This window comes from Mus musculus, chromosome 6 (genome assembly GCF_000001635.26).
Source record: "Mus musculus strain C57BL/6J chromosome 6, GRCm38.p6 C57BL/6J".
NCBI classification, from domain to species: Eukaryota; Metazoa; Chordata; class Mammalia; order Rodentia; family Muridae; genus Mus; species Mus musculus.
The window spans coordinates 38,983,260-39,005,974 of record NC_000072.6 but is presented as its reverse complement, the minus strand read 5'-3'; the positions used below and the strand labels follow the sequence as shown (position 1 = coordinate 39,005,974).

Below are 22,715 nucleotides of genomic sequence, written 5' to 3'. Positions count from 1 at the left end.
TGTTTGGAAGGATTAAGAAATAAAAGCAAATATTAAAAATAAACCGCCGGCAGCCGATGCTGCCAAGGGAAAGCTGCTTGCTCCAGCGCTTTTTCCAGTGGAAAACTCACTTCTGCCATAGAAGCCCCTGTACTGACTGCCTGAAGAGTTTGTGCTGGGAATATAAAGGCCAGACAAAGCCCAAAGCCACGACAATGACCGTAATTGCGCACGGGCTCTTGTACTGAAACGGTCCAAGCCATGCGTTCACTCATAAGCTGGCTGTATCAACTTGAATTTTAAAAGATCGTAGCCATTTTTGAGTCATATGTCTTCTCCCAGGCAGCAGAGGCCCATGGGGTGTAATAAGCACATATGCCTCTACCTATAAGACTCATACATTATTGACTCTGCCTTCCCGACAGGAAACATCTGGATGAAAGTGAAAAATTAGACAGAGAGCCGCAGCCCCCGGTGCTGTGCAAGATGCCAGCCTTCCTTGCCGGTTCCACGTTGTGGAAACAGGCCCCTGTGCGCGGCTGTGTGAGTGAGTGGCTTATTCACTCTTGGGTGACAACCATATCCTCAGGGTCTCGCTGGTCACTTGTATCTGCTCAGTCCTTGTTTATCTGGGTAAATGAGCACAAGCCCACCGTTGGCAGGGGATCCTGAGGACAAAACACATAAGCTGCCTAACAGGGGTTGACTGGTAAGTGTCACTAAGGAGCTGTGTGTAGAGGTTTGGTCTTTAGAATTGTGCTGTTAAGAAGTGCTGTGGACCTTCAATAGCTAAGTTATTGGGGGCATGTATGACTTTGAAGGGGCTCGTGGGACCCTGGCCTGTCTTTGTCTCTGCTCTGATTCTAGATGTGACCATTTGTTCAGACAGGCACTCTGTAATGGCATGCCACCATCTGCTGTTCTCACCGGAGGCCAAGCCAGCAGAGATGATTGATTTTAGACTTTGACTTTGCTAAATTGCAAGTTAACTGGACCTTTTATCTTGATAGGTTACCTGTCCCAGGTATTTTATTGTAGTGATGCAAAGTTGGCTCGTATGATGGATGTGGGGTTGTTGTCCTTGAAGCTCTAGAAAATGAGCTAGACAGTGGGAACTGCAAAGACCTACTATCCAACAATGCCATTTTACTCAATAACAAACTATGGCATTAACTCCCCGGGTGTTTACCTCTGAAAAACTATGTGTCCAGAATAAGCAAAGCTAAACTGATAATCAAATGTCTTTCTAACAGGTTGAAGTGTGTGATGAATCTAATAGTTTGTAATATTTTATCCAGTTATTCAACCATGGAGGCCTTTCAATCCTCCATGATTTCCAATCCCTCTCCTTGGTAGTTATACCACTCAGATTTCTGCCACTACAACAAAACATCAAAGACAACCAATTTATTACAAAGGCTATGTTTCTCTCGGCTCCCATTTTTGGGCAGTACGGTCTGTGATCATACAGGCCTGTGGTGAGACAGCATGTCATGGCTGGGGTTCTTGTCAAAGCCAAACCTCTGACGTCATGGCCAGGAAGCAAGGGAAGGAATCTGAGATGTCTGGGATGCCACATTCCTGGATGCGCCTCCAGTCGACTCCCAGAGAGCCACACTGGGGACCTAGCCTTTACCACCCAGTCCCTTGGGAGGCCTTTAGGATCCCAGTCCTAGCAGAAGCCACCAGTTGGTTGTCAGCTTCCTCTTCGTTGCGCTCTCCCCACGTGTGTACCCGAGAGCCACCTGCCACTCTCCTGCTGACTTATGCAGTCTTACGAGAGCCTGTGAAAGTTATCCCTTCAGGTTGAAAGAGTTCAGCGGAAAACACAGATGCACAGTTTCCACTGTGTCTCCCCTTTCTGATGAGTTATGACATTTAAAAATAAAATAAGCACTAACCTGACCCAGGGCGTCCCGTTATTTATGTGTTTCCCTTGGAGAAGTGTGGATTTAATTTCAATTTCGTTTCCTGAAATTAAGTCCATTTACTTCCTGATTCACAATAAAACTGCGCACGATTCCAGTCTTACTCACAGTCTTTGGTGAGGTATCTACTGAAAGACTGTCAAGGCTTAAATAAATCTCCCAGCTGCCCTTTTAAAAGGACAAACACTTTTGGAGAATGGGTGGAAAATCTTCCAGGTTAACCAGGCAAAATTTTCTTCTATGAAAAAAAAAAAAATCAGTTGTGTTCTTAGCAGTCTTCAGTAACCTGCTCCGTCAGTCCCAATCACTAGTCTATCATCGGACTATGAGTCTGCTGGCCTCTTCTACCAGAAGTAGAAAGGCATCAGTCACATTCGCTCTAGCTCTGACTGCATTTTATCCTCAGGAAGACTAAAGCCAAAAAGCAATTTAGTTTTAAGTGAAAATGTGACCTCACTCGACTCCCAGCTTTTACTGACAAACAAATAAAAGCCACACAAACGTACATGAGCACACTCATGCATGTGTGTGCACATACATAACGTTGATCCTAAAGTAATTCTAAGCACTGTGGACTGAGGCAGCCTTACATTAAATAAATGAAGTGGATGGGTGTTCAAAGTCTTAAGAAAGCCTCCGGAAGCCAACAGGGTGTGTGTGTTAGGGAAGGAGGCGGGTGGCACATGGGTGTAGGTAAGGAAGACCGTAGCTGCCAAGGAGCCAAAGGATTTGTTTTATTTAGAATAACCCCTGCCCTGGGGTTGGGGTTGGGGAGGTGATAAACTCTCAAGTTTGGTGGCAAAAGTTCAAAAGCCACGTTTTCAGGAAGGACTAGCAATGCCGAGGCTGCACAGTGATCTCTGTGCAGCTTTGTGCCTGGGCTCTGCATCCCTGCGCTGACTCCTTCCCCTTGGTCTCTTTATGACCTGCCTTTTCTACATTCATGTGTACGGCTTGTGAGTTTGCAAGGAGAAAGACAACAATGTGCTCTGTCCTCTTAACCTTCTCAGTTCTGTGTGTGTGTGTCTGTGGGTGGGTGTGTGCATGCAAGCGCGGCTGCCCAAGGAGGCCAGAAGCATCCAGCTCCTTGGAGGTGGAGTTATAGGAGGTTGTGGGCCACCTGACATGTATGCTGAGACCCAAACTTGGGTCCTCTGTGAGAACAACGTGCACTCTTAACGATGAGCATACTCTCACAGTCACTTAATATTTTTTCTTGATAAAATAATTTCTTTTTTTATTGATTTTTTTTTTTGTCAACTAAGAAAATTTCTTATTAGTTCTTTGGTTTTTCATCCACCCATTGAGTCATCATTACTGAGTGCCTGTTAGACGCCCTGTGTAGGCAGCTAAAAGTTAAAAAAGGAACATAACATGAAAAAGAAAAAAAAAAAAAACACCCCTTTGTTCCCATGCAGCAGGATGGGACACACAACAAACAAAGTAAATATGTAAACTGAACGGACCCTTAAAGTCACTGAGAGAAGTAAGAAAGAAATGGCAGGGCCTGGAAAAGCAGCAGACTTGAGGTACAGTGACAAAGGACCAAGCAAACACACACAGGCCCCATCCTGGCTGTAGTAGAATCATGAAGCGGCTCATGAAGCCCACAGGTTCTCGGCTACCTTAGATAGTTTGAGTCCATGGACTTGGAGTAGCAGGAAGAATCATGTTTTGTTGGCTGGTTGGTTTGGGTTTGTTTTTGTTTTTGTTTTTGTTTTTGTTTTTGTTTTTGAGACAAGGCCTCATTGAGACAAAACTTACGCTGACTTCAAATTTGTAATTCTCTTGCCTCTACCTCATGAATGCTGGGATGAAAAGCCAACAAATTGTGATCTGGCTCTGGTTCCATAACGAGAACCAGGAGGTGTCAGGTTCAAGGAAGCATCTAGAAGCCATCAGGGTCACATCTGCTGTGGAAGGAGGTGTGAGGACACACTTGTGCAGCCTGCCCTGTCCGCCATTTCCTTCTTCCACAAGTGGTTGGAGAAATGGGAGGCAATGCAAACCCCCAGCTCTTAAGTGCACAGTTGGTAGGGAAGGGAGGGCCACGGGGCTGAGGATGGAGAATGCTCAGAGTCTTCAAGAATTCATGACATCTCAGGGAGCTGGATGGTCGCTCTAAATTTGTCTTAAGGACGATGTTAGTCTGGCTGCCTACCTAGAGTTCCGCTTGGAGAACATTTCTTCGCCCTCTGCCCCCCATCACTCAGGACTCAGTCCTGTAAAGTGCTTCAACATTCAGAAAACATCCTCCCTGACTGGTAGTTTGAAGTTCACAATCTCAGACCTGGTCAGAGCCTCCTGGGAGGGAATTTGCATCTGCACAGGCTCCCCAGCCAGTCCATTATCCGAGACGACAGCATGAGAAACACCGGAGATAGCATGAGAAACATCTGAGATAGCATGAGAAACACTATTCTACTTTCTCTCCTAAGTGCCTCAAAGTGCCTCGAGCTGTGTCTCGGGACAGCCAGGTATGCAGCGCGAACCATTGATTTATGCTACCTGCGTGTGTGAGACGCCAGAGAAATGGAAGATGCTTTGCTTTCTGTGTAATGATGAGGCCGAGGGCCCCCGCAGGTGAGACACTTTGATGTGCCACCTGGGCAAGCCTCAAGCCTGGTCTAGCTCTTTGCCATACTTTGAGGGAGAGGCTGGGTCCTTAAGGAACAGACTCCGTGTTTCCTGTCTCTTACCTCATCCAACTTTTCAGGACTGAATGAAGACATCAGGGCACCCCTGACTTCCTCCCATCTTCTGTCACGTAACAACAGGACACTGTCTGCTACCATCTTGGGTTCCAGACCTGAGGCCTGATGAAAAGCAACAAGCAGAGTGTTAGCCAATGCCACCTTCTCGGCTCTCCTAGTTAGCTTTAACTGTCAATCAAGCCCTCTGAGAAGGGAGTCTCAATTGAGGGACTGAACAGATCAGACTGGGCTGTAGGCAAGTTTGTGGAGGTTATCTTGCTTGTTAGTTGATGGAGGATGGCCCAGACCACTGTGGGTAGCACTATTCCCTAGGCCAGTGGTCCTGGGCTGTATAAGAAGCTGGCTAGCTAAGCATGAGCCTATGAGGGAGCCAGCAATCAACATTCTCCCATGGTTTCGGCTTCAAGATCTTGCTTGAGTTCTGGCCCTGACTTCCTTCAGTTATGTATTGTGATCTGTCTGGAAGGACAAGCGAAATAAACTCTTCCCCCCAAAGCGGCTTCGGTCAGAGTGCTTTATGACAGCAGCAGATGACAATTGAAGGACATAGAAAATACTCCTGTTAAAGTCCACCAATGACCCGAACCTAGGTTTCTCTTGCAAGGACAGAGGAAAGAATTATAGCGTCCATGGACGAGGATCTAAGACCCACAGCTGAGGCCACCAGGGACAGATAGACAGATCTGTTAGCCTTGTCACAGTGCAAACATCACCAAAACAACTCAGTAGCCTCCGTGCACCCTGAGGCCCCTGTGAGGCCCTCCGAGCAACCTCAGGATTGCTGTTTTAAAGGGCTTGTCCACTCTGCTGGTTCTGTGTTCTAGTATTCATTGGGTTTTCCTTTTGACTTTAATTTTGAAATTTTCATATGTGAGTACTGTATTGACATCACCCCCTCCTTCTCCTCTCGTACCCACTCCTGCTGACTTCTCAAATTCATGATCTCTTATTCTTTAATTATAGATACACACACATATAAACTTATAAGTACAATATGCTGAGTTCCTTTAATACTACTCATATGAGTTTAGAGCTGGCCTTTGGGACTGGATAACCTACTGGGGGCTTGTCCTTGGAGAAGACCAATTCTCCCTCTCTCAGCAGCCAGTAATTGTCTGTTGCTCTTCATCTAGGGCTGCAATATTGCAAGACCTCCCTATATATGTTGGTCTGTCAACTAGTATTATCATCTATTAGGCTTTGTCACCTTTTTTCTTTTATTGAAAATATCTATTTCTTCATACGATATATTTTGATTATAGTTTTTGCTCCCCCCCCCCCCCGTTCTCCCAAGGTCTTGCCGTTTATTTTTCAAGCCTTGTTTAGGCAACAGCATTATTGAGAGCTCCTGTGTGCAGCTTCTGTGTCATGTAGAAGACATGGTAACTTGTTCTGGTCCTCTGTTCAAGTCTTTCTGTTTCCTCTTAGATGTTCTCTGGGCCCAAGGTATAAGAGTTTGTGTTGAGATGTGTTAAATGGGGATAGGTACCCCATGGTCACTTGTTCTTTGCATTTTGACTAATTGTAGCTTTCAGTAATGGTCTCTGTTGGCTGCAGAAAGAAGCCTCTTAAATGAAGAATGAGATCTACGGTTATCAAGCAAATGGTGAGACCTGCACTCATATAAATGCCAGTCATGTGTCCAGAGGGAGGCCTGTGAGTGTGTATACAAGGCAGGGTAGATGGGAGTCCAGGAACTCAGCAGGCACAGAGGATGCACAGCCCTGTGTCTGGAGAAGGCCTGTGAGTGTCATTGTGTTCTTCTTAATCAACATAGATTTGTTAAATGTCTGATATAAGCATTATGGCCTGAATTGTATCTCCTAAAATGTTACATATTGAAATCCTAACTCCTAGAACCCCATATTCAACCATAGAGATTTTAAAAAGGTAATGAAATTAAAGAAAGCCTTTATAGTGAGCCTGAATCCAGAGTGTTTGGAATCTATACAGAACCAACAAGTTCTTTTAAGATTAGGACACAAACAGAGGACCATGGGGGACATAGAAGACAGACATTTAAGCCAGAGACATAGGTCCCAGATGGTCAACCCTGACTTCACTCATACTTCCAGCCTTTCCAGAACTGAGATAAAATGTATTTCTTTCTGTGAGTCCCCCAATGTAAGATGCTCTACTATGGTCTCCTCAGGAAGCTCAGATAATGTTCACAAGCTGGTTATAGAGAATATTGAATAGGAAAACCTTTGCTTTGGCCCTTGTATTGGTTTGCTTTCTATTGATATGACAAAGACCATGACCAAAAGCAGCTTGGAGAGGAAAGGGTTTATTTTGCCTTACAGGCCATAGTCCATTATTGAGGGGAATCAGGGCAGGAACCTAGACAGAGGAACATTGCTTACTGATTGGCTCCTAATGGTTTACTCTGCTTGCTTTCTTATACAACCCAAGGTGACCTGCCCAGAGGTGGCACTTCCCACAGTGGGCTGGGCCTCCCACATCAGTCCCTAATACTAATTTTTTAAAAAAAATGCTTCAAAGACTTGCTTACAGACAAATCTGGTAGGGGCATTTTCTTAGTTGAGGTTCCTTCTTCCCAGATGATTCTAGCTTGTGTCAAACTGACAAAAGACTAACCAGCATAGCCTTTGCGAGGCTGACAACTGAGTGAAGAAGCAGAGAGAAATGGATTGCAGATGATGAGGAAGAGAGTCTTCTCTGGGGGAAGGTTGGGTGTGGGGGCATGCTATCGGGTGACATGGTCAGGAGGTCTCTAAGGACCAGCCATGTAGAGACTGAACCAAGAAATATATAAAGGAGTCCCTAGCCACCCTCTCCTTCCCGTCCTTCCCCCAGAACATGCTTTTCTGTCCTCAAAGCAGCTATCCCAGGGATGGTTGCAGATGGTGCCCTCACTGTTGGCCATGTGGGCCCGGCCCTGCGGATGCAGGGGGATTACAGGACCAAGCACTCTGTGGAACCTTGTGTGCCATAGGGCTCCACCATTTCCTTTCACAGCTTTAATTATAGCTGAAGCATGACGCCAGCCATCATAACTCAAACGCCTTGTAAAAACTCCTATTTAGAGGAAAATTATAATTTTCTGATAAAATATGAACACTCAAAATAAGCCATAAAACATAACTGCAAAGCATCTAGAGGATTTAATTATATATTAGAACCAAGTTGCTGGGATATTTTTCTGCAAAGGAATACCTCTCTATATTTAGAATGAGATTCTTTAGGAGTGCCGTGGCCACTGAATTATGGTTTTATGGAATTTTTGGAACATAATCTGTTTATTTAGGTTCCAGAGTCAAAGGAGGAAATCATACATTATGGATATTTATAGAGTGGCAAAGCCCCAGCCTGTGCCACACTGCTAAGCCTTTTTGCTTGGGAAAAAAAAAAGTGAGACACAGGTTTATACAGTTCTGCTAAGACAGACTCAATTGTCGAATCAGGATCAAGACAGATTTGATCCACCCTTAAGATGTAAGCAGTGCAGGGCTGAGGAGCTAGCTCAATCAGCAGAATGCTTGCTGCACGTCGAGGCCTTGGGTTCAACCCACAGAACCCATGCTAAAAAAAAGGTTGAATGTGGCATATGCACTTGTAATCTTAGCGCTGGGGATGCAGAGACAGGCAGATCTATGGCCATCAGCTGAGCCTACTTGGCAAGCAAGCTCTAAGACAATAGGAGTGTCTGTCTCTAAATAAAAAACAAAGACCAAAAGGATGGTACCTGAGCGATGATACCTGAGGGCGACACAAAAGACCTAAGAATTGGGTCTCTGCTGCTTTTAATCTTATATTTAAAGGACAAATATACCACTCTCCATGCAATATGTTGTTAGACTCTCAACCCAGCCCTGTAACCTCTCATGTCCTCTGTTTAGAAGCTGTATTTTGGTGCCATCCATGGTTTTGTTTTTGTGTTTGTTCTTCTTTTTCCCTTCCTTCCTTCCTTCCTTCCTTCCTTCCTTCCTTCCTTCCTTCCTTCCTTCCTTCCTTCCTTCCTTCCTTCCTTCTTTCCTTCCTTCCTTCCTTCCTTCCCTCCCTCTCTCTTTCTTTCTTTTTTCTCTTTCCCTTTCTCTCTCTCTCTTTTTTGATAGTCAAAGTCAGAGGTAACATTTCCAGGAGTGTTTCATGTCTAAACATGTATTAGAATAAAATGAACAGTCTTCCATCATTTCAAAAGATGGCGAGAAGGTTTTAAGGTCAAGTGTACTAGCTACTGTTCTTGTGGCAGTGACAAAATACCCTACAAGAAGCAGCTTAGGGAGGAGAGGTTTATTTGGGCTTATGCTTTGAAGGGATATAGTTCTTCAATGGTGGCAGAGGCCTGCAGCAGGCTCTGTGGTCACTGGGCGTGGGGAGTGCGTTCCAGCTGCTTGCCAACATTTCAGTAGATCAGAAAGCAAAGAGTGCAGAAAGTAGGCATGCCCCTCAGAGATCCACTTCTTCCAGTGAAGCCTAAAGGCTTCCTCCCCACCTTCCAAAATAGACCACTGGCTGGAGGCTGGGTGTTCAGACACATGAGCCTCTAGGACAGGCTCATGTTCAAACCTTTAGCCAAGATACGTCCAAGTTCTTTCAGGCTAGGTGTGTATAGCATACAGAGCCCATAGAATATTACTGTAGGGAATGGCAACCAACACATAGGAAAAAGAGGCAGCTGTGATGTCTCATGCCTGTTACCCTAGAACACGGGAGACTGAAGCATGTGGAGTGTGAGTGTGAAGCTGGGCTGAGCTACACAGTGGGACCCTGTCAGAACCAAGATCAGAACAAACACTCCAAACAAAGAAAATACAGAAACAAAGAAAAGACAGAGAGGAAGGAAGGGAGGGATGAAGAGAGGGAGGGGGGAGGGAGGGAGGGAGGATAAAGAGAAACAAGAAATAGGGCAAAAAGTTTTGAGTATTTCATAAATGATTTAGAGTTTGTTGTCAAACTCATTTGCCATAAGTGTGTGCATGTGTGTCTTTGTGTGTCTATGTGTATGTGGCAACATCAAAAATCTATTTTTTTAGACTGTTGCACATGGCTAGTTTCTTACTATTAGTCAATACAAAATTTGAAAAGCCTTTTTGTTTGTTTGTTGTTTTTGTTTGTTTGTTGTGTTTGTTTGCTTTTGAGACAGGTTTCTCTGTATAGCCCTGGCTGTCCTGGAACTCACTCTAAACCAGGCTGGCCTTGAACTCAGAAATCCGCCTGCCTCTGCCTCCCAAGTGCTGGGATTAAAGGCGTGCACCACCACTGCCTGGCTTGAAAAGCCTATTTTAATCCAAACCACTGACCTTTGGGTCATCTCTCCCCACTTAAAGCTTATCAATCACAAGTCTGAAATCTCTTTGATCAACCAAGGCCAGCCTACTCCATCCTTAGGGCCACCACCCTGGCTGAGGTCACCATTATCTCTGCCCTAACTGACTGCCCTGTGGACAGCCTTATCACGGCCATCCATTTTCCACACTGCAGGATCTTCCTAAAGCTTTAAAGTTGATCTCTGCGACTGGAGGGTAAGCTGAAGGCTACAATGGAGTGGAGGGGTGTGTCTGTCTGTCTGTCTGTGTGTGTGTGTGTGTGTGTGTGTGTGTGTGTGTGTGTGGTGGGTGATCAAGGTGTTCTGAGCTGCGGTTAGGGGGAAGCAAGACGCTCTGGTGTGCTGCTGTATGCCAACCTTAGATGACAATGATGGGGTGTGTGGCAAAACACTAAAAGAAAGGATATTGTGTTATTCTACCATGACGGAGATAAATAATAGTGAAGTAACCTTGGACATTACACAGTGTAAGGGTGCCTCATTTATGCAAAATCATTACATTTAAAGCTGTATTATGATAATGTGAGCATGGCAATTTCAGCGTCAGTTCTCTCTGTCCAGCGTTATGTGGGGTCCGGGGATTGAACTCAGGCTGTGAGGCTTGCACAGGGAGCACTTTTACTCTCCAGCACCATCCCACCAGCCCTTATCACGCTTGTTAGCATTAGTTTAAAGAAAAAGACAACAAAAGCAGAAACCTAACCTCAGCTAGCTAACTCCTCCCTGTGAGACTTCTCACTTGTTTGTAAGCCAAGTAATGTTCTCACTAGCCCCCTACTCCTCCCAGACACAGCACAGGGACGGAGATCTCCAACTGCTTTTGCTTGGTTTGGTTTGCTTTGTTCGTTCTCTCTCTCTCTCTCTCTCTCTCTCTCTCTCTCTCTCTCTCTCTGTATGTTTGTGTATTTATATCTGCTTGCTTTCTGTGTTTTCTGATTACCAGCTGCCTCATGCTTTCAACATGTGCTTTCTCACCATGGTAGACTCTTTCTTCAACTTCTGAAGCAAAACTCGCACTTCCTCCCTACGTTTCTTTTTGTCATGGCTTAGGTCTACAAGACAGTAACTAATATGGAGACCAGAATCAAGGATAACACCAAGAGTTTTGAACTGAGCCACTGGGAGGGTTGTATTGATACATTTAAAATACTTAGAACATCCTGGGTATGCAGTATTTTTGTTTGTTTGTTTGGTTGGTTGGTTTTTGTTTTTTGAGACAGGGTTTCTCTGTGTAGCCCTGGCTGTCACTCTGTAGACCAGGCTGGCCTCAAACTCAGAAATCTGCCTGCCTCTGCCTCCCAAGTGCTGGGATTAAAGGTGTGCGCCCTCACTGCCAGGCTGGCATGCAGTACTTGAGACAACTTCATGTCATTCAGCCAATACCATGACCACTTCATCTTCTCTTAAGAGTCTGAGTCTTCTTACCAGCTCATCTCTTTACCTGGAGCTCTTGGTCCTCCCCCTGCTCCCTGTCCCCTGTCCCCTGCCCCCTGTCCTTTTCTTATTTGTCTGCTAAAACACAGCTGCAAACTCCTTCTGAGGGAAACTCCATTGCCTGGACCTTGTTCCCATATCCTCATACAAATACTACATCTCATCCCCACATTTTATATGTATAAGCTAGAATAATTGTTAAAGGAATTTTTAAGGAAGGGCTTTTAGGAGTCAGCCCAAGTTCAGGAACAGCAAATGGTGCCAAAGTAACTTTATCCTCTCTTCCTTCCTAGAGACAGATCTGTAGATGTGGCAAACAGAGCATTTATGATTTACTTCCAAGACATTCTTATGGAGAAGAAAGAGAAATGATGGGTGGGTCAATAATTCTTTGGGGTGTTTTTATGGCTGATAGAACAAAAACAGATAAACTCTACCAATCTGCAGTCAAACGGAAAACCATAGGTTTCTACACTGAGGCTAATCCAGCTGCATATGTTATTTGTTATTGGCATAATAAACTACTGATTTGCAGTAATCAAAGCTGAGATTAATGCTCTGAGGAGCACAATTGGACATTAAGCCGACCAATGCCCGAGCCAACAAACGCTGATTCCAAATCTGTCAGAAACTTGTAAGAAAGAAAAACTTTCTCATGAACACCAATGTAAAAATCCTAGCTATTTATCAAGATCCAAGGGGCTTAGTCCAGGAGTGCAGGCCTCGAAAAGCAATCAAATATGACTTGTTAGCACAATAAAGGAGAAGAATGCGTGCAATCTCAACAGGTAAGAAATACTTAATAAATTTCAATAGCCATCATGAGACAAAACCTTAGTGGACTATGACTAAAGTGATATGAAATACGTAAAGCTTTGAATAGAAGAAACAATGCGGTATTTATTATAGATGGAGAAATTGCAGAAAGGTCACGGAGTGTCTGCCAACATACTTTCTGAATTAATACTGAGTGTAAAACTGTTGGGTACGAACTAAAACAACAACAGCAGCAGCAGCAGCAGCAAACTGTCACTTTTTAAAAATGCACCAGTCTGGTCTCAAAGTCTTAGAGATCTGTCTGCTTCTACCTCCCACGTGCTGGGATGAAAGGCATGTGCCACGAAGCCCAGCTTTAAATTGTTGAATGGTTAAGGAACAATTGTTAACAAAAGATGTGCAAAACCTCTAAACTAAAAATACAAAGTGTTGCTAAGAGGAAGAGGACTCACATGATACACTCACAGATCTGGAAATTCTAAGTCAATTCTTCAGAAGAGGACAAGTTGACTCAGAACTATAAGCAAAGGAAGGACCAAAGCACCTGAAGGTCAGGAGAAATGGTGCTTCCATCTATTTATTGTAACGATAGGATACTTATCTGTGGGTATACAAAGGTACTGGGGCAAACACATTAATCGATGGCACAAAACAGGATCCAGAAATACATGTGTGAAATACAGAAATACACACACACACACACACACACACACACACACACACACACACACACGATGTCTTGATTTATGACAAAGATATTTCCTAACTCCGGGATTGGATGGTCTTCCTCACAAATGATCCTGGGGTATTTGGATTTCAAAATGATCCATCCCTTACTTCCCCCTGAAAGTCATCTGGAGATGGTGTGAAAGGCAAAGCAAATGAAACGTACAGAATAGTTTCAAAGGCTTGGAGGCCGGCAAGATTTCTTCAACAGAGTAACAAAAGTAATGCTGTCAGAGAGTTTGGCAATCTGGACTTTACTAGCAAATGGTTACACTAAGAAAACGATCAAGGGGGTGGGGATGGGGGGATGGGGGCAAGTAGCTGAGCTGGCAAAGTGCTTGCTGCACAGTTGTGAGGACCTGAGTTCAAAGCCTAGGACTGGTGTGATGTCCATATGGCTGAGCCTAGTGATGTGCACTTGTAATCTCAGCAGTGGAGAGTGGAGACAGGGGGCTTGCTGGCTAGGCAGCCTACACTAATCACTAGTGAGAGATCTTGTTTCAGGAAACAAGGAGGGTGGTTCTGGAGGACAGCACTAAGGCTGCTCTCTGGCTTCCACATAAACAGCTATGTGTGGGCATGGGTGCGCGTGCACAAACGAATCAAGAAACAAGAAAACTTCAGACAAGGAGAAGCTATGCCCACAAAAGAGTCAGATCATATTAGGACACCAATTAATTGGTAGGAGGGAAAAAAAAAAGTCAAACACTTAAAAAAAAAAAATGGGCAAAGACCTGGCCAGCACAAAAGGGGATATTCAAATGTCAGGAGAGCCTATGAAACAGCATGAAATATCATTGCTCATTAGAGAAATGCACATTAAAATGGCAAGGGTGTGTCATTACCCAACCAGAAAGCAAGGGAAGCAGCAGCACGTGAAGGACAGGTAAAGTGGAGAGCTCCGCCTCAGATTGCCAAGGCAACAGCAGACACAACCACATCGAAAACTGATTCATGGTAAACAAGCAAGCCAAGGGCGGCCCTGCTCTGTGACTCAGCAGTTCTGGTCCCAGGACTGATTCCTAAGTGCATTTCCTCAATATAATCTTAACAGTTTGACTTAGAACATTGAAAACTCAGCAACTACCTACAAGCCTATCAACAGAGGGACAAATGATCTTGTATATATCAGAGAACTATATAGCAATAAACAAGATGGATGGCATTTATTTTAGTACCTGGTTAGAGATAAATCTTACAAACACATTGAGGGGAAAAAAATTAGCCAGGACAGAATAGCACATCCTGTAAGTTTTCATTTACATAAGAGGCAAGAATGGGATATCTAAGTCTGTCGTAATAGATGCCAAAAGAGTGGTCATCTTGAGGGGCAAAGATGAGAACACTGGGAAGAAGCGTATAGGGACCCCCCTGCCCAGCACATAAGTGACAACCCACCCCCCTACCGCCCAGCATAGAATTGGCTCTGAACCTTTTGTTGACTGGCAGTGTGCACATTGAGTTTTATAATCAAGATTTCTATATTAAAGTTATGCTAACTTAAAATCAATAAATAAACAGCGTGCCAGATATCTTTAATTTGTGTAGTCTGGAGTGAGATGAGGAAACCCCAAACGAGAATCAACATGTCTAAGTGGAAGGCTTCAAGTTGAGATCTAAAATGTAGTGTTCAGAGCTGGGATAACCTCCAGCAGTTCTCAATGAAGAGGCCTTAACCAACAGTGAGCTTGTTGGGCTGTGCTGGGCCATCCCTGGCAGGAGCAGAAGCTTGGCCCACTTTCCTGATAGAGCTCCTGCTCAGACTCAGGAAGTGTCCACTGTCATGTGCGATAGAATTACACATCTGTCACTTTGGTGATGGTTTTCAAACATGGATAACAATTTAAGAGCTAAGTTAATTCCCTTGGCTAATTTAATGGGTTTTTTTTTTTCTCCTTTTTATTCCATTGTGCTATAGATTCGACCTAAGCACTCTACCACTGAAATACTATTGAATCAGATTTTCTATCTTCTGAACATGACTGAGGTTGCCATCTTTCAATGACTACATCGTTGTCACCTGCATTGTGTCCTGCTGGTCTCCCCAAACTTGGCTCACACTACTTCCTTGTCTCTCCCACCTATTTCCTTGGAGGCCAGGTAACTCCTCTTATCTAACATGGATTCCCAACAGGCTCTCTCAAGGTGTGGCCACTGTTTGTCTTCTCAGCCTAAAAGAGGCAGGAAGTGGAAGAGGAATGTGGGCAAGCAGAGTGAGGGAGGTTAAGACTTTCAGGGATGCCATGTCACGTGGGAGGTCACTATTTGAGCACTGCCAACTGGTTTACTGTTAAGCCTGCCAAGTGGGTTGCAGAATACCACCAATCTATAACGTACAGTGGTTGCCTCTGCCACCAACACTTCTCATTCCCACATCATCTCAAGGCCATGAAGAAGCTCTCCATGGTCCTGTCTGTTTTGCTCCTCGTTATGAGAAACCTTTGACATGTTCACTTGTTAGATTCTAGTCAAGTAGGCTTGAGAATTTTGTCACTTCAGTTATTCCAATGTCTCTGCTTGTGGTTATTTTACATATATGATCACTGTGATCTGTGCAAAGATTTGTGCCAGTCATGGCTTATACTTTGGGGGTAGAAAACCATACACTTAGACCTTCTATTAGCCCTGTACCTCACAGCAAGGGCCCTTCCCGAGTTGAGATGGGTCCTGGGACTGGTCAAATCCTCTCTCCTGTGTGACTTTCTCAACAGCTCTTTGCAGGGCCCCTGAGTAAGATAGCACTTGAGATGGACAAGGGTGTCCCCGACACAGCGTCTGTTGTGCTTGGCTGGGACAACATTTTCCTTAGGGACCTGAGAGAGGACTTGTCCCAGCATTTGAAGTTTTGAAAGGTTGTGTGGGATGTGGTAGGATTCCAAGGTGATCTGTCTATGTCAAACAGCTAATCAGCTATGTCTTTGCTAATCAGCTGGCCTAATGTCACCCATCTAGATTCAGAGAAGTCAAAAGATAGACAGGTCACACAGCTAAAAATCAGTTTACAGTTTATTCGAAGGCTTCCACCTCACTGATAGGCAACTGTTAAGAAGAGGGGGAATGTCGGAAGAATGGGAATGGTAGAAAATAGAAACAAGGGTGGGAGAGAATGAGGGTCAGCTCTCGCCTGTACAATGACTTATCCGACGGTTAACATCAGCTGTCAACCTGACAGGGGCTAGGGTCATATAGGAGGCAAACCTCTGAGCATGGTTGGGAGGGAGTTTCTAGACTGGGTTGACTGAAGTGGAAGACCCACCCTAAATGCAGGAGGCGCCATTCTATGAAACGAGGTCTTACACTGCATAAAAAGGAAAGTGAGTGGATTGCCATCAGATTCGATGTGGCTGGCTTCCTCAAGCTCTTTCATTCGTGCCCCCACTCCCCCCCCCAACTCCCAGTTCTCTCCCCCTCTTCCCTCATGCACACTTGCTTCTGGGGCTCATTTACAATCCATCCCCCAAACTCTAGACATTCGCCTCCTGTTTGACACATTGGTATCTATTTCCACCACCATAAAGCTCAGGGAAAGAAAGCATAATTACACAAATAAGGTTTTACTCATTATTTTTTAAAATGAACTTGATTTCCTGCTATGCCAAGAGTCTAGTAGCACTCAAGATACAAGACAGGTGAGATGGGTCAGTGGGAAGGGCACTGGTTGCCAAGTCTGATGTCCCAAGTCAATCCCTGAAACTCACATGTTGGAAGGAAAGGACTAACTCCTGCAAACTGTCCTCTGCCCTTCACAGGTGCACCATGGGAACCTCCCCCATGCCTCCTCCCACAGACAGATACATGTAAATAGGAAGAACGTTTGAAGACCAAAGATATAAAGTCCTTTCAACAACATTTTGAAATTTACAAAGATGTGCTGTGAGTCAAAGAAAAACCTTGAACATCCAAATCAATGGCATGGATCCCTGGCCGTTCCGGCATCCTGGGGCCTCACAGACTCTCAGGCCCTAGAAAGATGATGTCCAAGTGCGAACCAACCCATCATGCTGTGAAAACCCGTGCAATGGCCATCTCCAGGACCAGCTGTGTCTCTGCTAAAGCAATGAGTTGGGAAGCTCACAGGCCACAGGCAGGGCCACCCGGTGTGATTTCACCCAGGATGCCCAGTGTGGTGTGCTTTGCCAAGTGCGTCACATAAAAACAAAAAGGCTTGCTGTAAAAAAAAGAGTGTGAGCTAAACAGACAAGGTTGCTCCTGCACATTTTGGGGTGCTCACTGGTCTCACTGGATGTTTGAGCTGTCAGGAAGAACTGCCTTGCTCTGGGCCTATCATGTGGGTTTACCTTTATTTATTATTATTAATTAATAATAATAATTATTATTGATTTCTTTCTTACTCACTCTAAAGACCAGAATGGCTTCAAACTCAGAGATCTACCTGCATCTGCCTCCTGAGAGACCAGAGGTATGCATCACCACGCCTGGCTGGGTTGAACTTTCCTAAGAAATGTCCAAGGAGAGTTGAGTGGAGGGAGGAAAAAGAAAGAAGGAAAGGGGAAAAAACAAACAAACAAACAAAATTTCAGGCTTAGCCAAAGAGACAAGAGCTTCCTTAGGGCATATGTGGCAACTGTTCTCACCACAGGAATCTGAGAGTCTGTTTCCTAGCCGCTTCCTTTAAGGGACAGACAGGGACCAGGAGCAAATGGATGGATTTGTCAAAACTGTGGGAGGAAAGATACCAGTTTTGCGGGTAAAGACAGGTTAAAGAGAGCAATGTTATGGTAAATGGACTAGCACGGGATCCCCAAGGCTCCAGCACGGGTGGGTCTGACCTGCTGGTGGCTGTGAATGGAGCTTTCTGGACAGTTAGCACTTCAAGGAACTGCTGCCCTCTGCGTTTCTCTGAACACTGTGGAACTTTGATATAAAAGGATAAAATCACCAGGGACTAATTTGCCTCCTGCCTTTAGCCATCTCTGCGGCACATTGTGGTCTCATGGTGATTGGGCCTTGGGAGTGTGACAACCACAGGATAAGTGGATGATGGGGTCTATTGAGAGGCTAAATCTAGGGCCGCCAGGGCTCTCAGGGCTTATGGTCCAAGATAAAACCTCTCACCAAATCAATCACATGGCTTTAGATGAGATGGGTGTGATTCAACCTGTCCCTAGAGAGGTGGTCTCTGAGCTGTTCATAAGGTCCAAGGACTGGTACTCACCCATCCAAACATGCAATGGCCTTACTTCCCTCCTCTGCTCTATATCCAAGCTGCCAAGACAGGAACCAATGTGTCTATAGCTCTAGCTCTCCATGCTACCATTTTGGGTGAGAACTCATGGCACCAGGGTATCATGGTAGTTGATCGAACCCATCTCCTTCATGTCCCTGTCCAACTGGACCAACCAAACATAGGCTAAAGACCAGTGGACCTCATCACCCTCCCAAGAAATAATTCCATCACTAGTTGTGGACATTTCTGCCAGCTCCAGTTTCCATTGATATTCAAAACAAAACAAGCCGCCCTCAAGTTCAAGATAGCCAAGAAGAAGGAGTTAAAAATATTTAAACAAAAATTCCAAAGATTCAAGCTGCTGGGATGATGGAGGGTCTACAGATCCTAAGAAGATTGGTCATCATTGGGCTTAATGATCATCTCTGGGTTCAAGGGTTAGTGGAGCCATCTCAGGAAGTACCAGGAGTGCCAACAGAGGTGGAGGGATAAGGACAGGATGGAGCCAAGACATGCCTCACAAAAAAAGCTGAGGGAAACTGTGACCTGAGAGTTGTCACTTTTGAGTCTGGACATTTGTAATCTATTCAGCCCAGGATTTTAGAGTTTGGGAAAAAAAAAGTTATGGCCCCAACTTCTTCTTACAAGAGAGACTCTCTACATATGGCTCAGCCAGGCTTTGAACTTCAATCTCCTGAGTATAGGAATTCTAAGCCTGCACCTCCATGCCCAGCTGAAATATAATACTTCACTCAATGATTTTTTTTTTATTCAATATTTACTCAGAACTGATGTGTGTTAGAGTCCCCTGTCATGTCACCTCAGCTCCATGGGTCCCTCCCAGCTCTTCACACAACCACGTTCTACCAGCTTGTCCTTGAAGCTACATGACTCAAAAATGGGATGTGTGAGCAGCAGTGGGCTCTCAACGGTGGAAAATGAAGCTATGTGTTATTTAAGTTCCTTTTCATTTAATGCATCAAACTAATATGCCGAAGTGTTTCTGTATCACAAGGGACCTCTTGGTAGACGCTTGCATGGAGTAAGCGTTTAATGTTTACCGAGTGAATGTATAATGAAGCTGAACACTTAAGTAAACATGGCTTATTAAAGGGAAGGAGGCATGGTGTCGGTCGGGGAAAGCACGCCTCACTAATCTCCTTGAGTTCTTTGAGCAGATAAATAAGCATATGGAAAAGAGGGAACCACAGAACCCGGTTTAATTTGACTTTCAGAAACCTGTGAGAAAATCCCACTCGAATGACTGTGTGTTTTTTTGTTTTTAAAGTGAGTCACCAGGGTTGTTTTTATCATGAATATGGAATTGCTTTAAAGACCATAAACAAAGCTGAAGATAAGCAGAGTCATCCCAGATGGAAAATTAACTTCAGGGTTTCCTAGAGATTTAATCTACAATGGGTCTTTGTAAATGACCTTGCTGGGGAGGAGATGGGGACTCCCCAGGTTCAGGCACCCCTCCTACTGCAGAGATGATCCGGCCTGTGAACAGTTGACTATTCCACTTGGATTCAGAAGAGATGCTGTATTACTTATCTTTCTCATTGCCATTGCCAAATACCTGACCCGAGATAACTTACTCTTACTGACCGGTTCTTCCTCATGGTTTAATGTAAACTATATCATGGTGAGGAAGCTGTGGTAGTGATAGCAGCTCACCGTGCTGTGGCAGGAGCGTGAAGCTACTGGTTCATACGTTGGTAGACCAGAAGCTGAGACAGACAGCATTCTCCAGGGACCCCCTGCCTCCATCCAGGACTGCTCTCCCCCAAAATTCTACAGCCTTCTAAAGCAGTAGCATCAACTGGGGAGCAAGTCATCAAACACGTGGGCACACTGGGAGGCGTTTCCCAGGCAAACCATAACGGCCACTAGGTGTTTGGACCATAAAGGGGGTGTAGAAAAAAACAGACCTTAGGTTTGAAAAATAAATCACCGAGTCAGGACAAAAGCCAGAAGTCCCAGATGGGCTCAGTAATAAAGATAAATGATGCAGGTGACCAAGAGTCTGTTTCTGGAAAGGAAAAAGTGGGGGGAGGCTGGGAAGGCTTTCTGGAGGAGGTAGAATCTGATAGCCTTGAAGAGCAGCTGGGTTTTGCACAGGTGCTGAGGAGGTGAAGCACTGAAAACAGGCAATGGGTACCGAGCAATTGTTGGACCTGCCACACACCGTGCAGGGCCACAGCTTGTTTGAGCCGTACCATCTAACTTAACAACAGCCTAGTAAGGTAGCTTGTATATCCCCAGTTTCCAAAGGAGGAACAAGAGGCTTTAAGGAGTTTGGAGCTCACCTTGCTACTAAGCACAACCCCTGTTATTATGTTACCTCTTATTGTAGGAATTATCAGCATGTGCAAAGATCTGGGGGCAGGCTGGGAGACTAGGGAAAGACCAGAGAGGCCGGGATGACTGGAAGGACATTTTATTTCGGAGCTATTGGGTTGGTACATGGGAATTGTCTGAGTTACAGATGCTTGTCCATTTTGCAGGACGACCTAAAACCTGAGCTCTTCCTCCCTTGCTGGATGCAAGGGGATGCTGGGCCTTAGCCTGGAATTTGGGGCCCATGACTTAGTTTGGGGGAAGGAAATTAAAGAGGACCAAAAAAAAAAATAGTGTGGGAGAGAAGCTGACAGAGGCCAAGGGCAACTTTATTTAGTGGTCTCTGCTACAACAGTTTACTGGATCTGTTTGCACCACACATGCCCATCAGAGAGCAGCCTTCTTTGGGGCCAGCTCTCCTGCCCAGAGACTGTCTCAGGTGTGGTGGGAAGTCACATAGAGACTCAGGACTCTGGTGCCCGTGTCACCTTCAGGGGCTCAGGTGGGCTCAGGAAGCACTACAGGAGCCTGGAGACCCTTGTTGTCTGTTTGGGTGTGACTTGGTGGTTTGTGCTCTTGGACAGATATCCTCTTAACTTGCAAGCCTGGCTGAAGCATCAGGCTCAGTCTTTCAGATCCCAGCAGGCCAGAGCTTGCCAAGGGTCTTTGGGTGGAAGAACGATCATTCTCAGAGCAGCAGGGAGCAGCTAAACTACTGTGACTCCTTTAGCCACTCCAAGGACACAGAGGCAGGGTGCCAAGTGGTCACCTTTCTCTAGTGCCATGTAGGGTGTGGAGCTGGACACTGTTTTGGGGCTAGAAGATGAGCTCATTTGGGGTTGAGAGTGAGTGGTTAGTTACTCTGTTTAGCTTTGATGTGTAGAAATGTTACCAGAGACTCCTATTGTGGTAGTGAAGTACGGAGAGGACTGGCCTTGAAATGGGAGGTGGCCTTCATTCCTCTGCCCATCCTCAAGGTAGTTTGTGACTAGGCTGACCACATAACCTTTGTGGGTCCCAGTTTCCTTGTCTGTGAAATGGACAGGCTCACTGTATCAATCTTATAATTTTCATGTTATGTGTATGAGTGTTTGCCTGCATGCTTGTCCGGCACCACATGGGTAGCGTGCCGGCAGAGGCCAGAAGTTGGCGTTAGAGCCCCTAGAACTGGACTCACAGGGAAATGCACACTGACCTGTGGGTGCTGAAAGCCACGCCCAGTTCCTCTGCAAGCAGCAAGTGCCTTGAAGAGCTGAGTCTGTCCGCCTCTCACATCTTCTTAGGATGATCAAAAACCCACCCTGGATTGCTCACCCAGTAGAGAAAGCGGAGGCTGCCTATTGTTTTATGGCTTCATCTCAAGCATGGCGCAATCTTAAGTAAGTTTTCCCACCTGAACCCTGGATGGCCCTGGTGTGCCACTGTGCGAGCTTTGCATGTGTGCTGCAAAGGTTTCCACGGTCATCAAGCGAATGCATGCATTATTTACCATCTCTGCAAGAGATGCGAGTGAAACTTGGGGCTGTGGCGATGACTCGGTGGCTAACGCGCTTGCTGTGTATGTGTGAGAACCTGTGTTTGGATCCACAGGCCCTGTAAAGTCAGATTCAGCAGCACATGTCTTCTGTCCCAGCGTTTCTACAAGACGGAAGGTGAAGGCAGAATTCCTACAAGTTCACTGCCAGCTAGTGTGGTGTATGCAGCAGCAAATGACAAGCGCTTCCGTTTCAAATAAGGTGGAAGGCAAGAATAGACAGATGCCTGGGGTTGTCCTCTGATCTCTACATCTCTCTACACACTCTGTAGCCTGCAGGCACCCACACTCATACACTTAAGCATGCGCTGTCTGCTGTCTCTCTGTCTCTCTCTGTCTCTCCCTCTCTTACACACACACACACACACACACACACACACACACACAGAGTTTTTAATTTGACTAGGAAAGAGATGGCTGATACTGTGGTTGTTGAAATTTGCACAAGCATCTGTTTATTAACTCACCTGAGACTCTCTCTAAGAATCAACATGAAGGTCACTAACCTTCTTTGTTCGAGTTTCTGTCTTCTCACTGTGAGGAAATGTGGGCACTACTAAGCACCACCGCTTCTTCTATTTGGAATTTGTTCATCAGAGGTAAAAGGCAGGAGAAGAAGGCTGGAGACTTGAACTGGCACCGGGGTCCTCTGTAGACTCCTGCTGTTAATCCGTGGGGGCTAATTTCCCTACTGATATTGTTTATCTTTCTTCTGTAGCTTACAGGATTCCTAAGAAAGATGTAAGCACAGACCCTCAAAGCTTGCTCTCCCGCTGCTATTTATTAACCTTGCTTGGTATTTCTC

General features: G+C 45.3%; 1 protein-coding gene and 1 long non-coding RNA gene across 12 annotated transcripts in view; one reads left to right on the top strand and one right to left on the bottom strand.

The window, feature by feature from the left end:
* Positions 1-22,715, bottom strand: part of Tbxas1 (thromboxane A synthase 1, platelet) — a 220,432-nt gene that overhangs the window by 78,616 nt on the left and 119,101 nt on the right. For 8 of the 10 annotated variants that reach the window (XM_017321499.2, XM_017321500.2, XM_011241280.3 and 5 more), the window contains one exon: positions 4,607-4,723. The exons of 1 other annotated variant lie outside the window; for it this stretch is intronic. In XM_017321499.2, the coding sequence (XP_017176988.1) occupies positions 4,607-4,723 (117 nt within the window). Of the gene's footprint in view, positions 1-4,606; positions 4,724-22,416; positions 22,667-22,715 lie in introns of those variants that run through there. One more of the 10 variants, XM_006505880.4, reaches the window with a different exon arrangement.
* On the top strand, positions 272-19,151 carry Gm38688. 2 transcript variants are annotated; one of them, XR_868992.2, is made up of 3 exons: positions 272-688; positions 14,767-14,948; positions 16,598-19,151. It is a non-coding gene; the product is annotated as a predicted gene, 38688 (long non-coding RNA). The 2 variants fall into 2 exon arrangements; XR_868993.2 differs by lacking the exon at positions 272-688 and adding an exon at positions 11,691-11,720.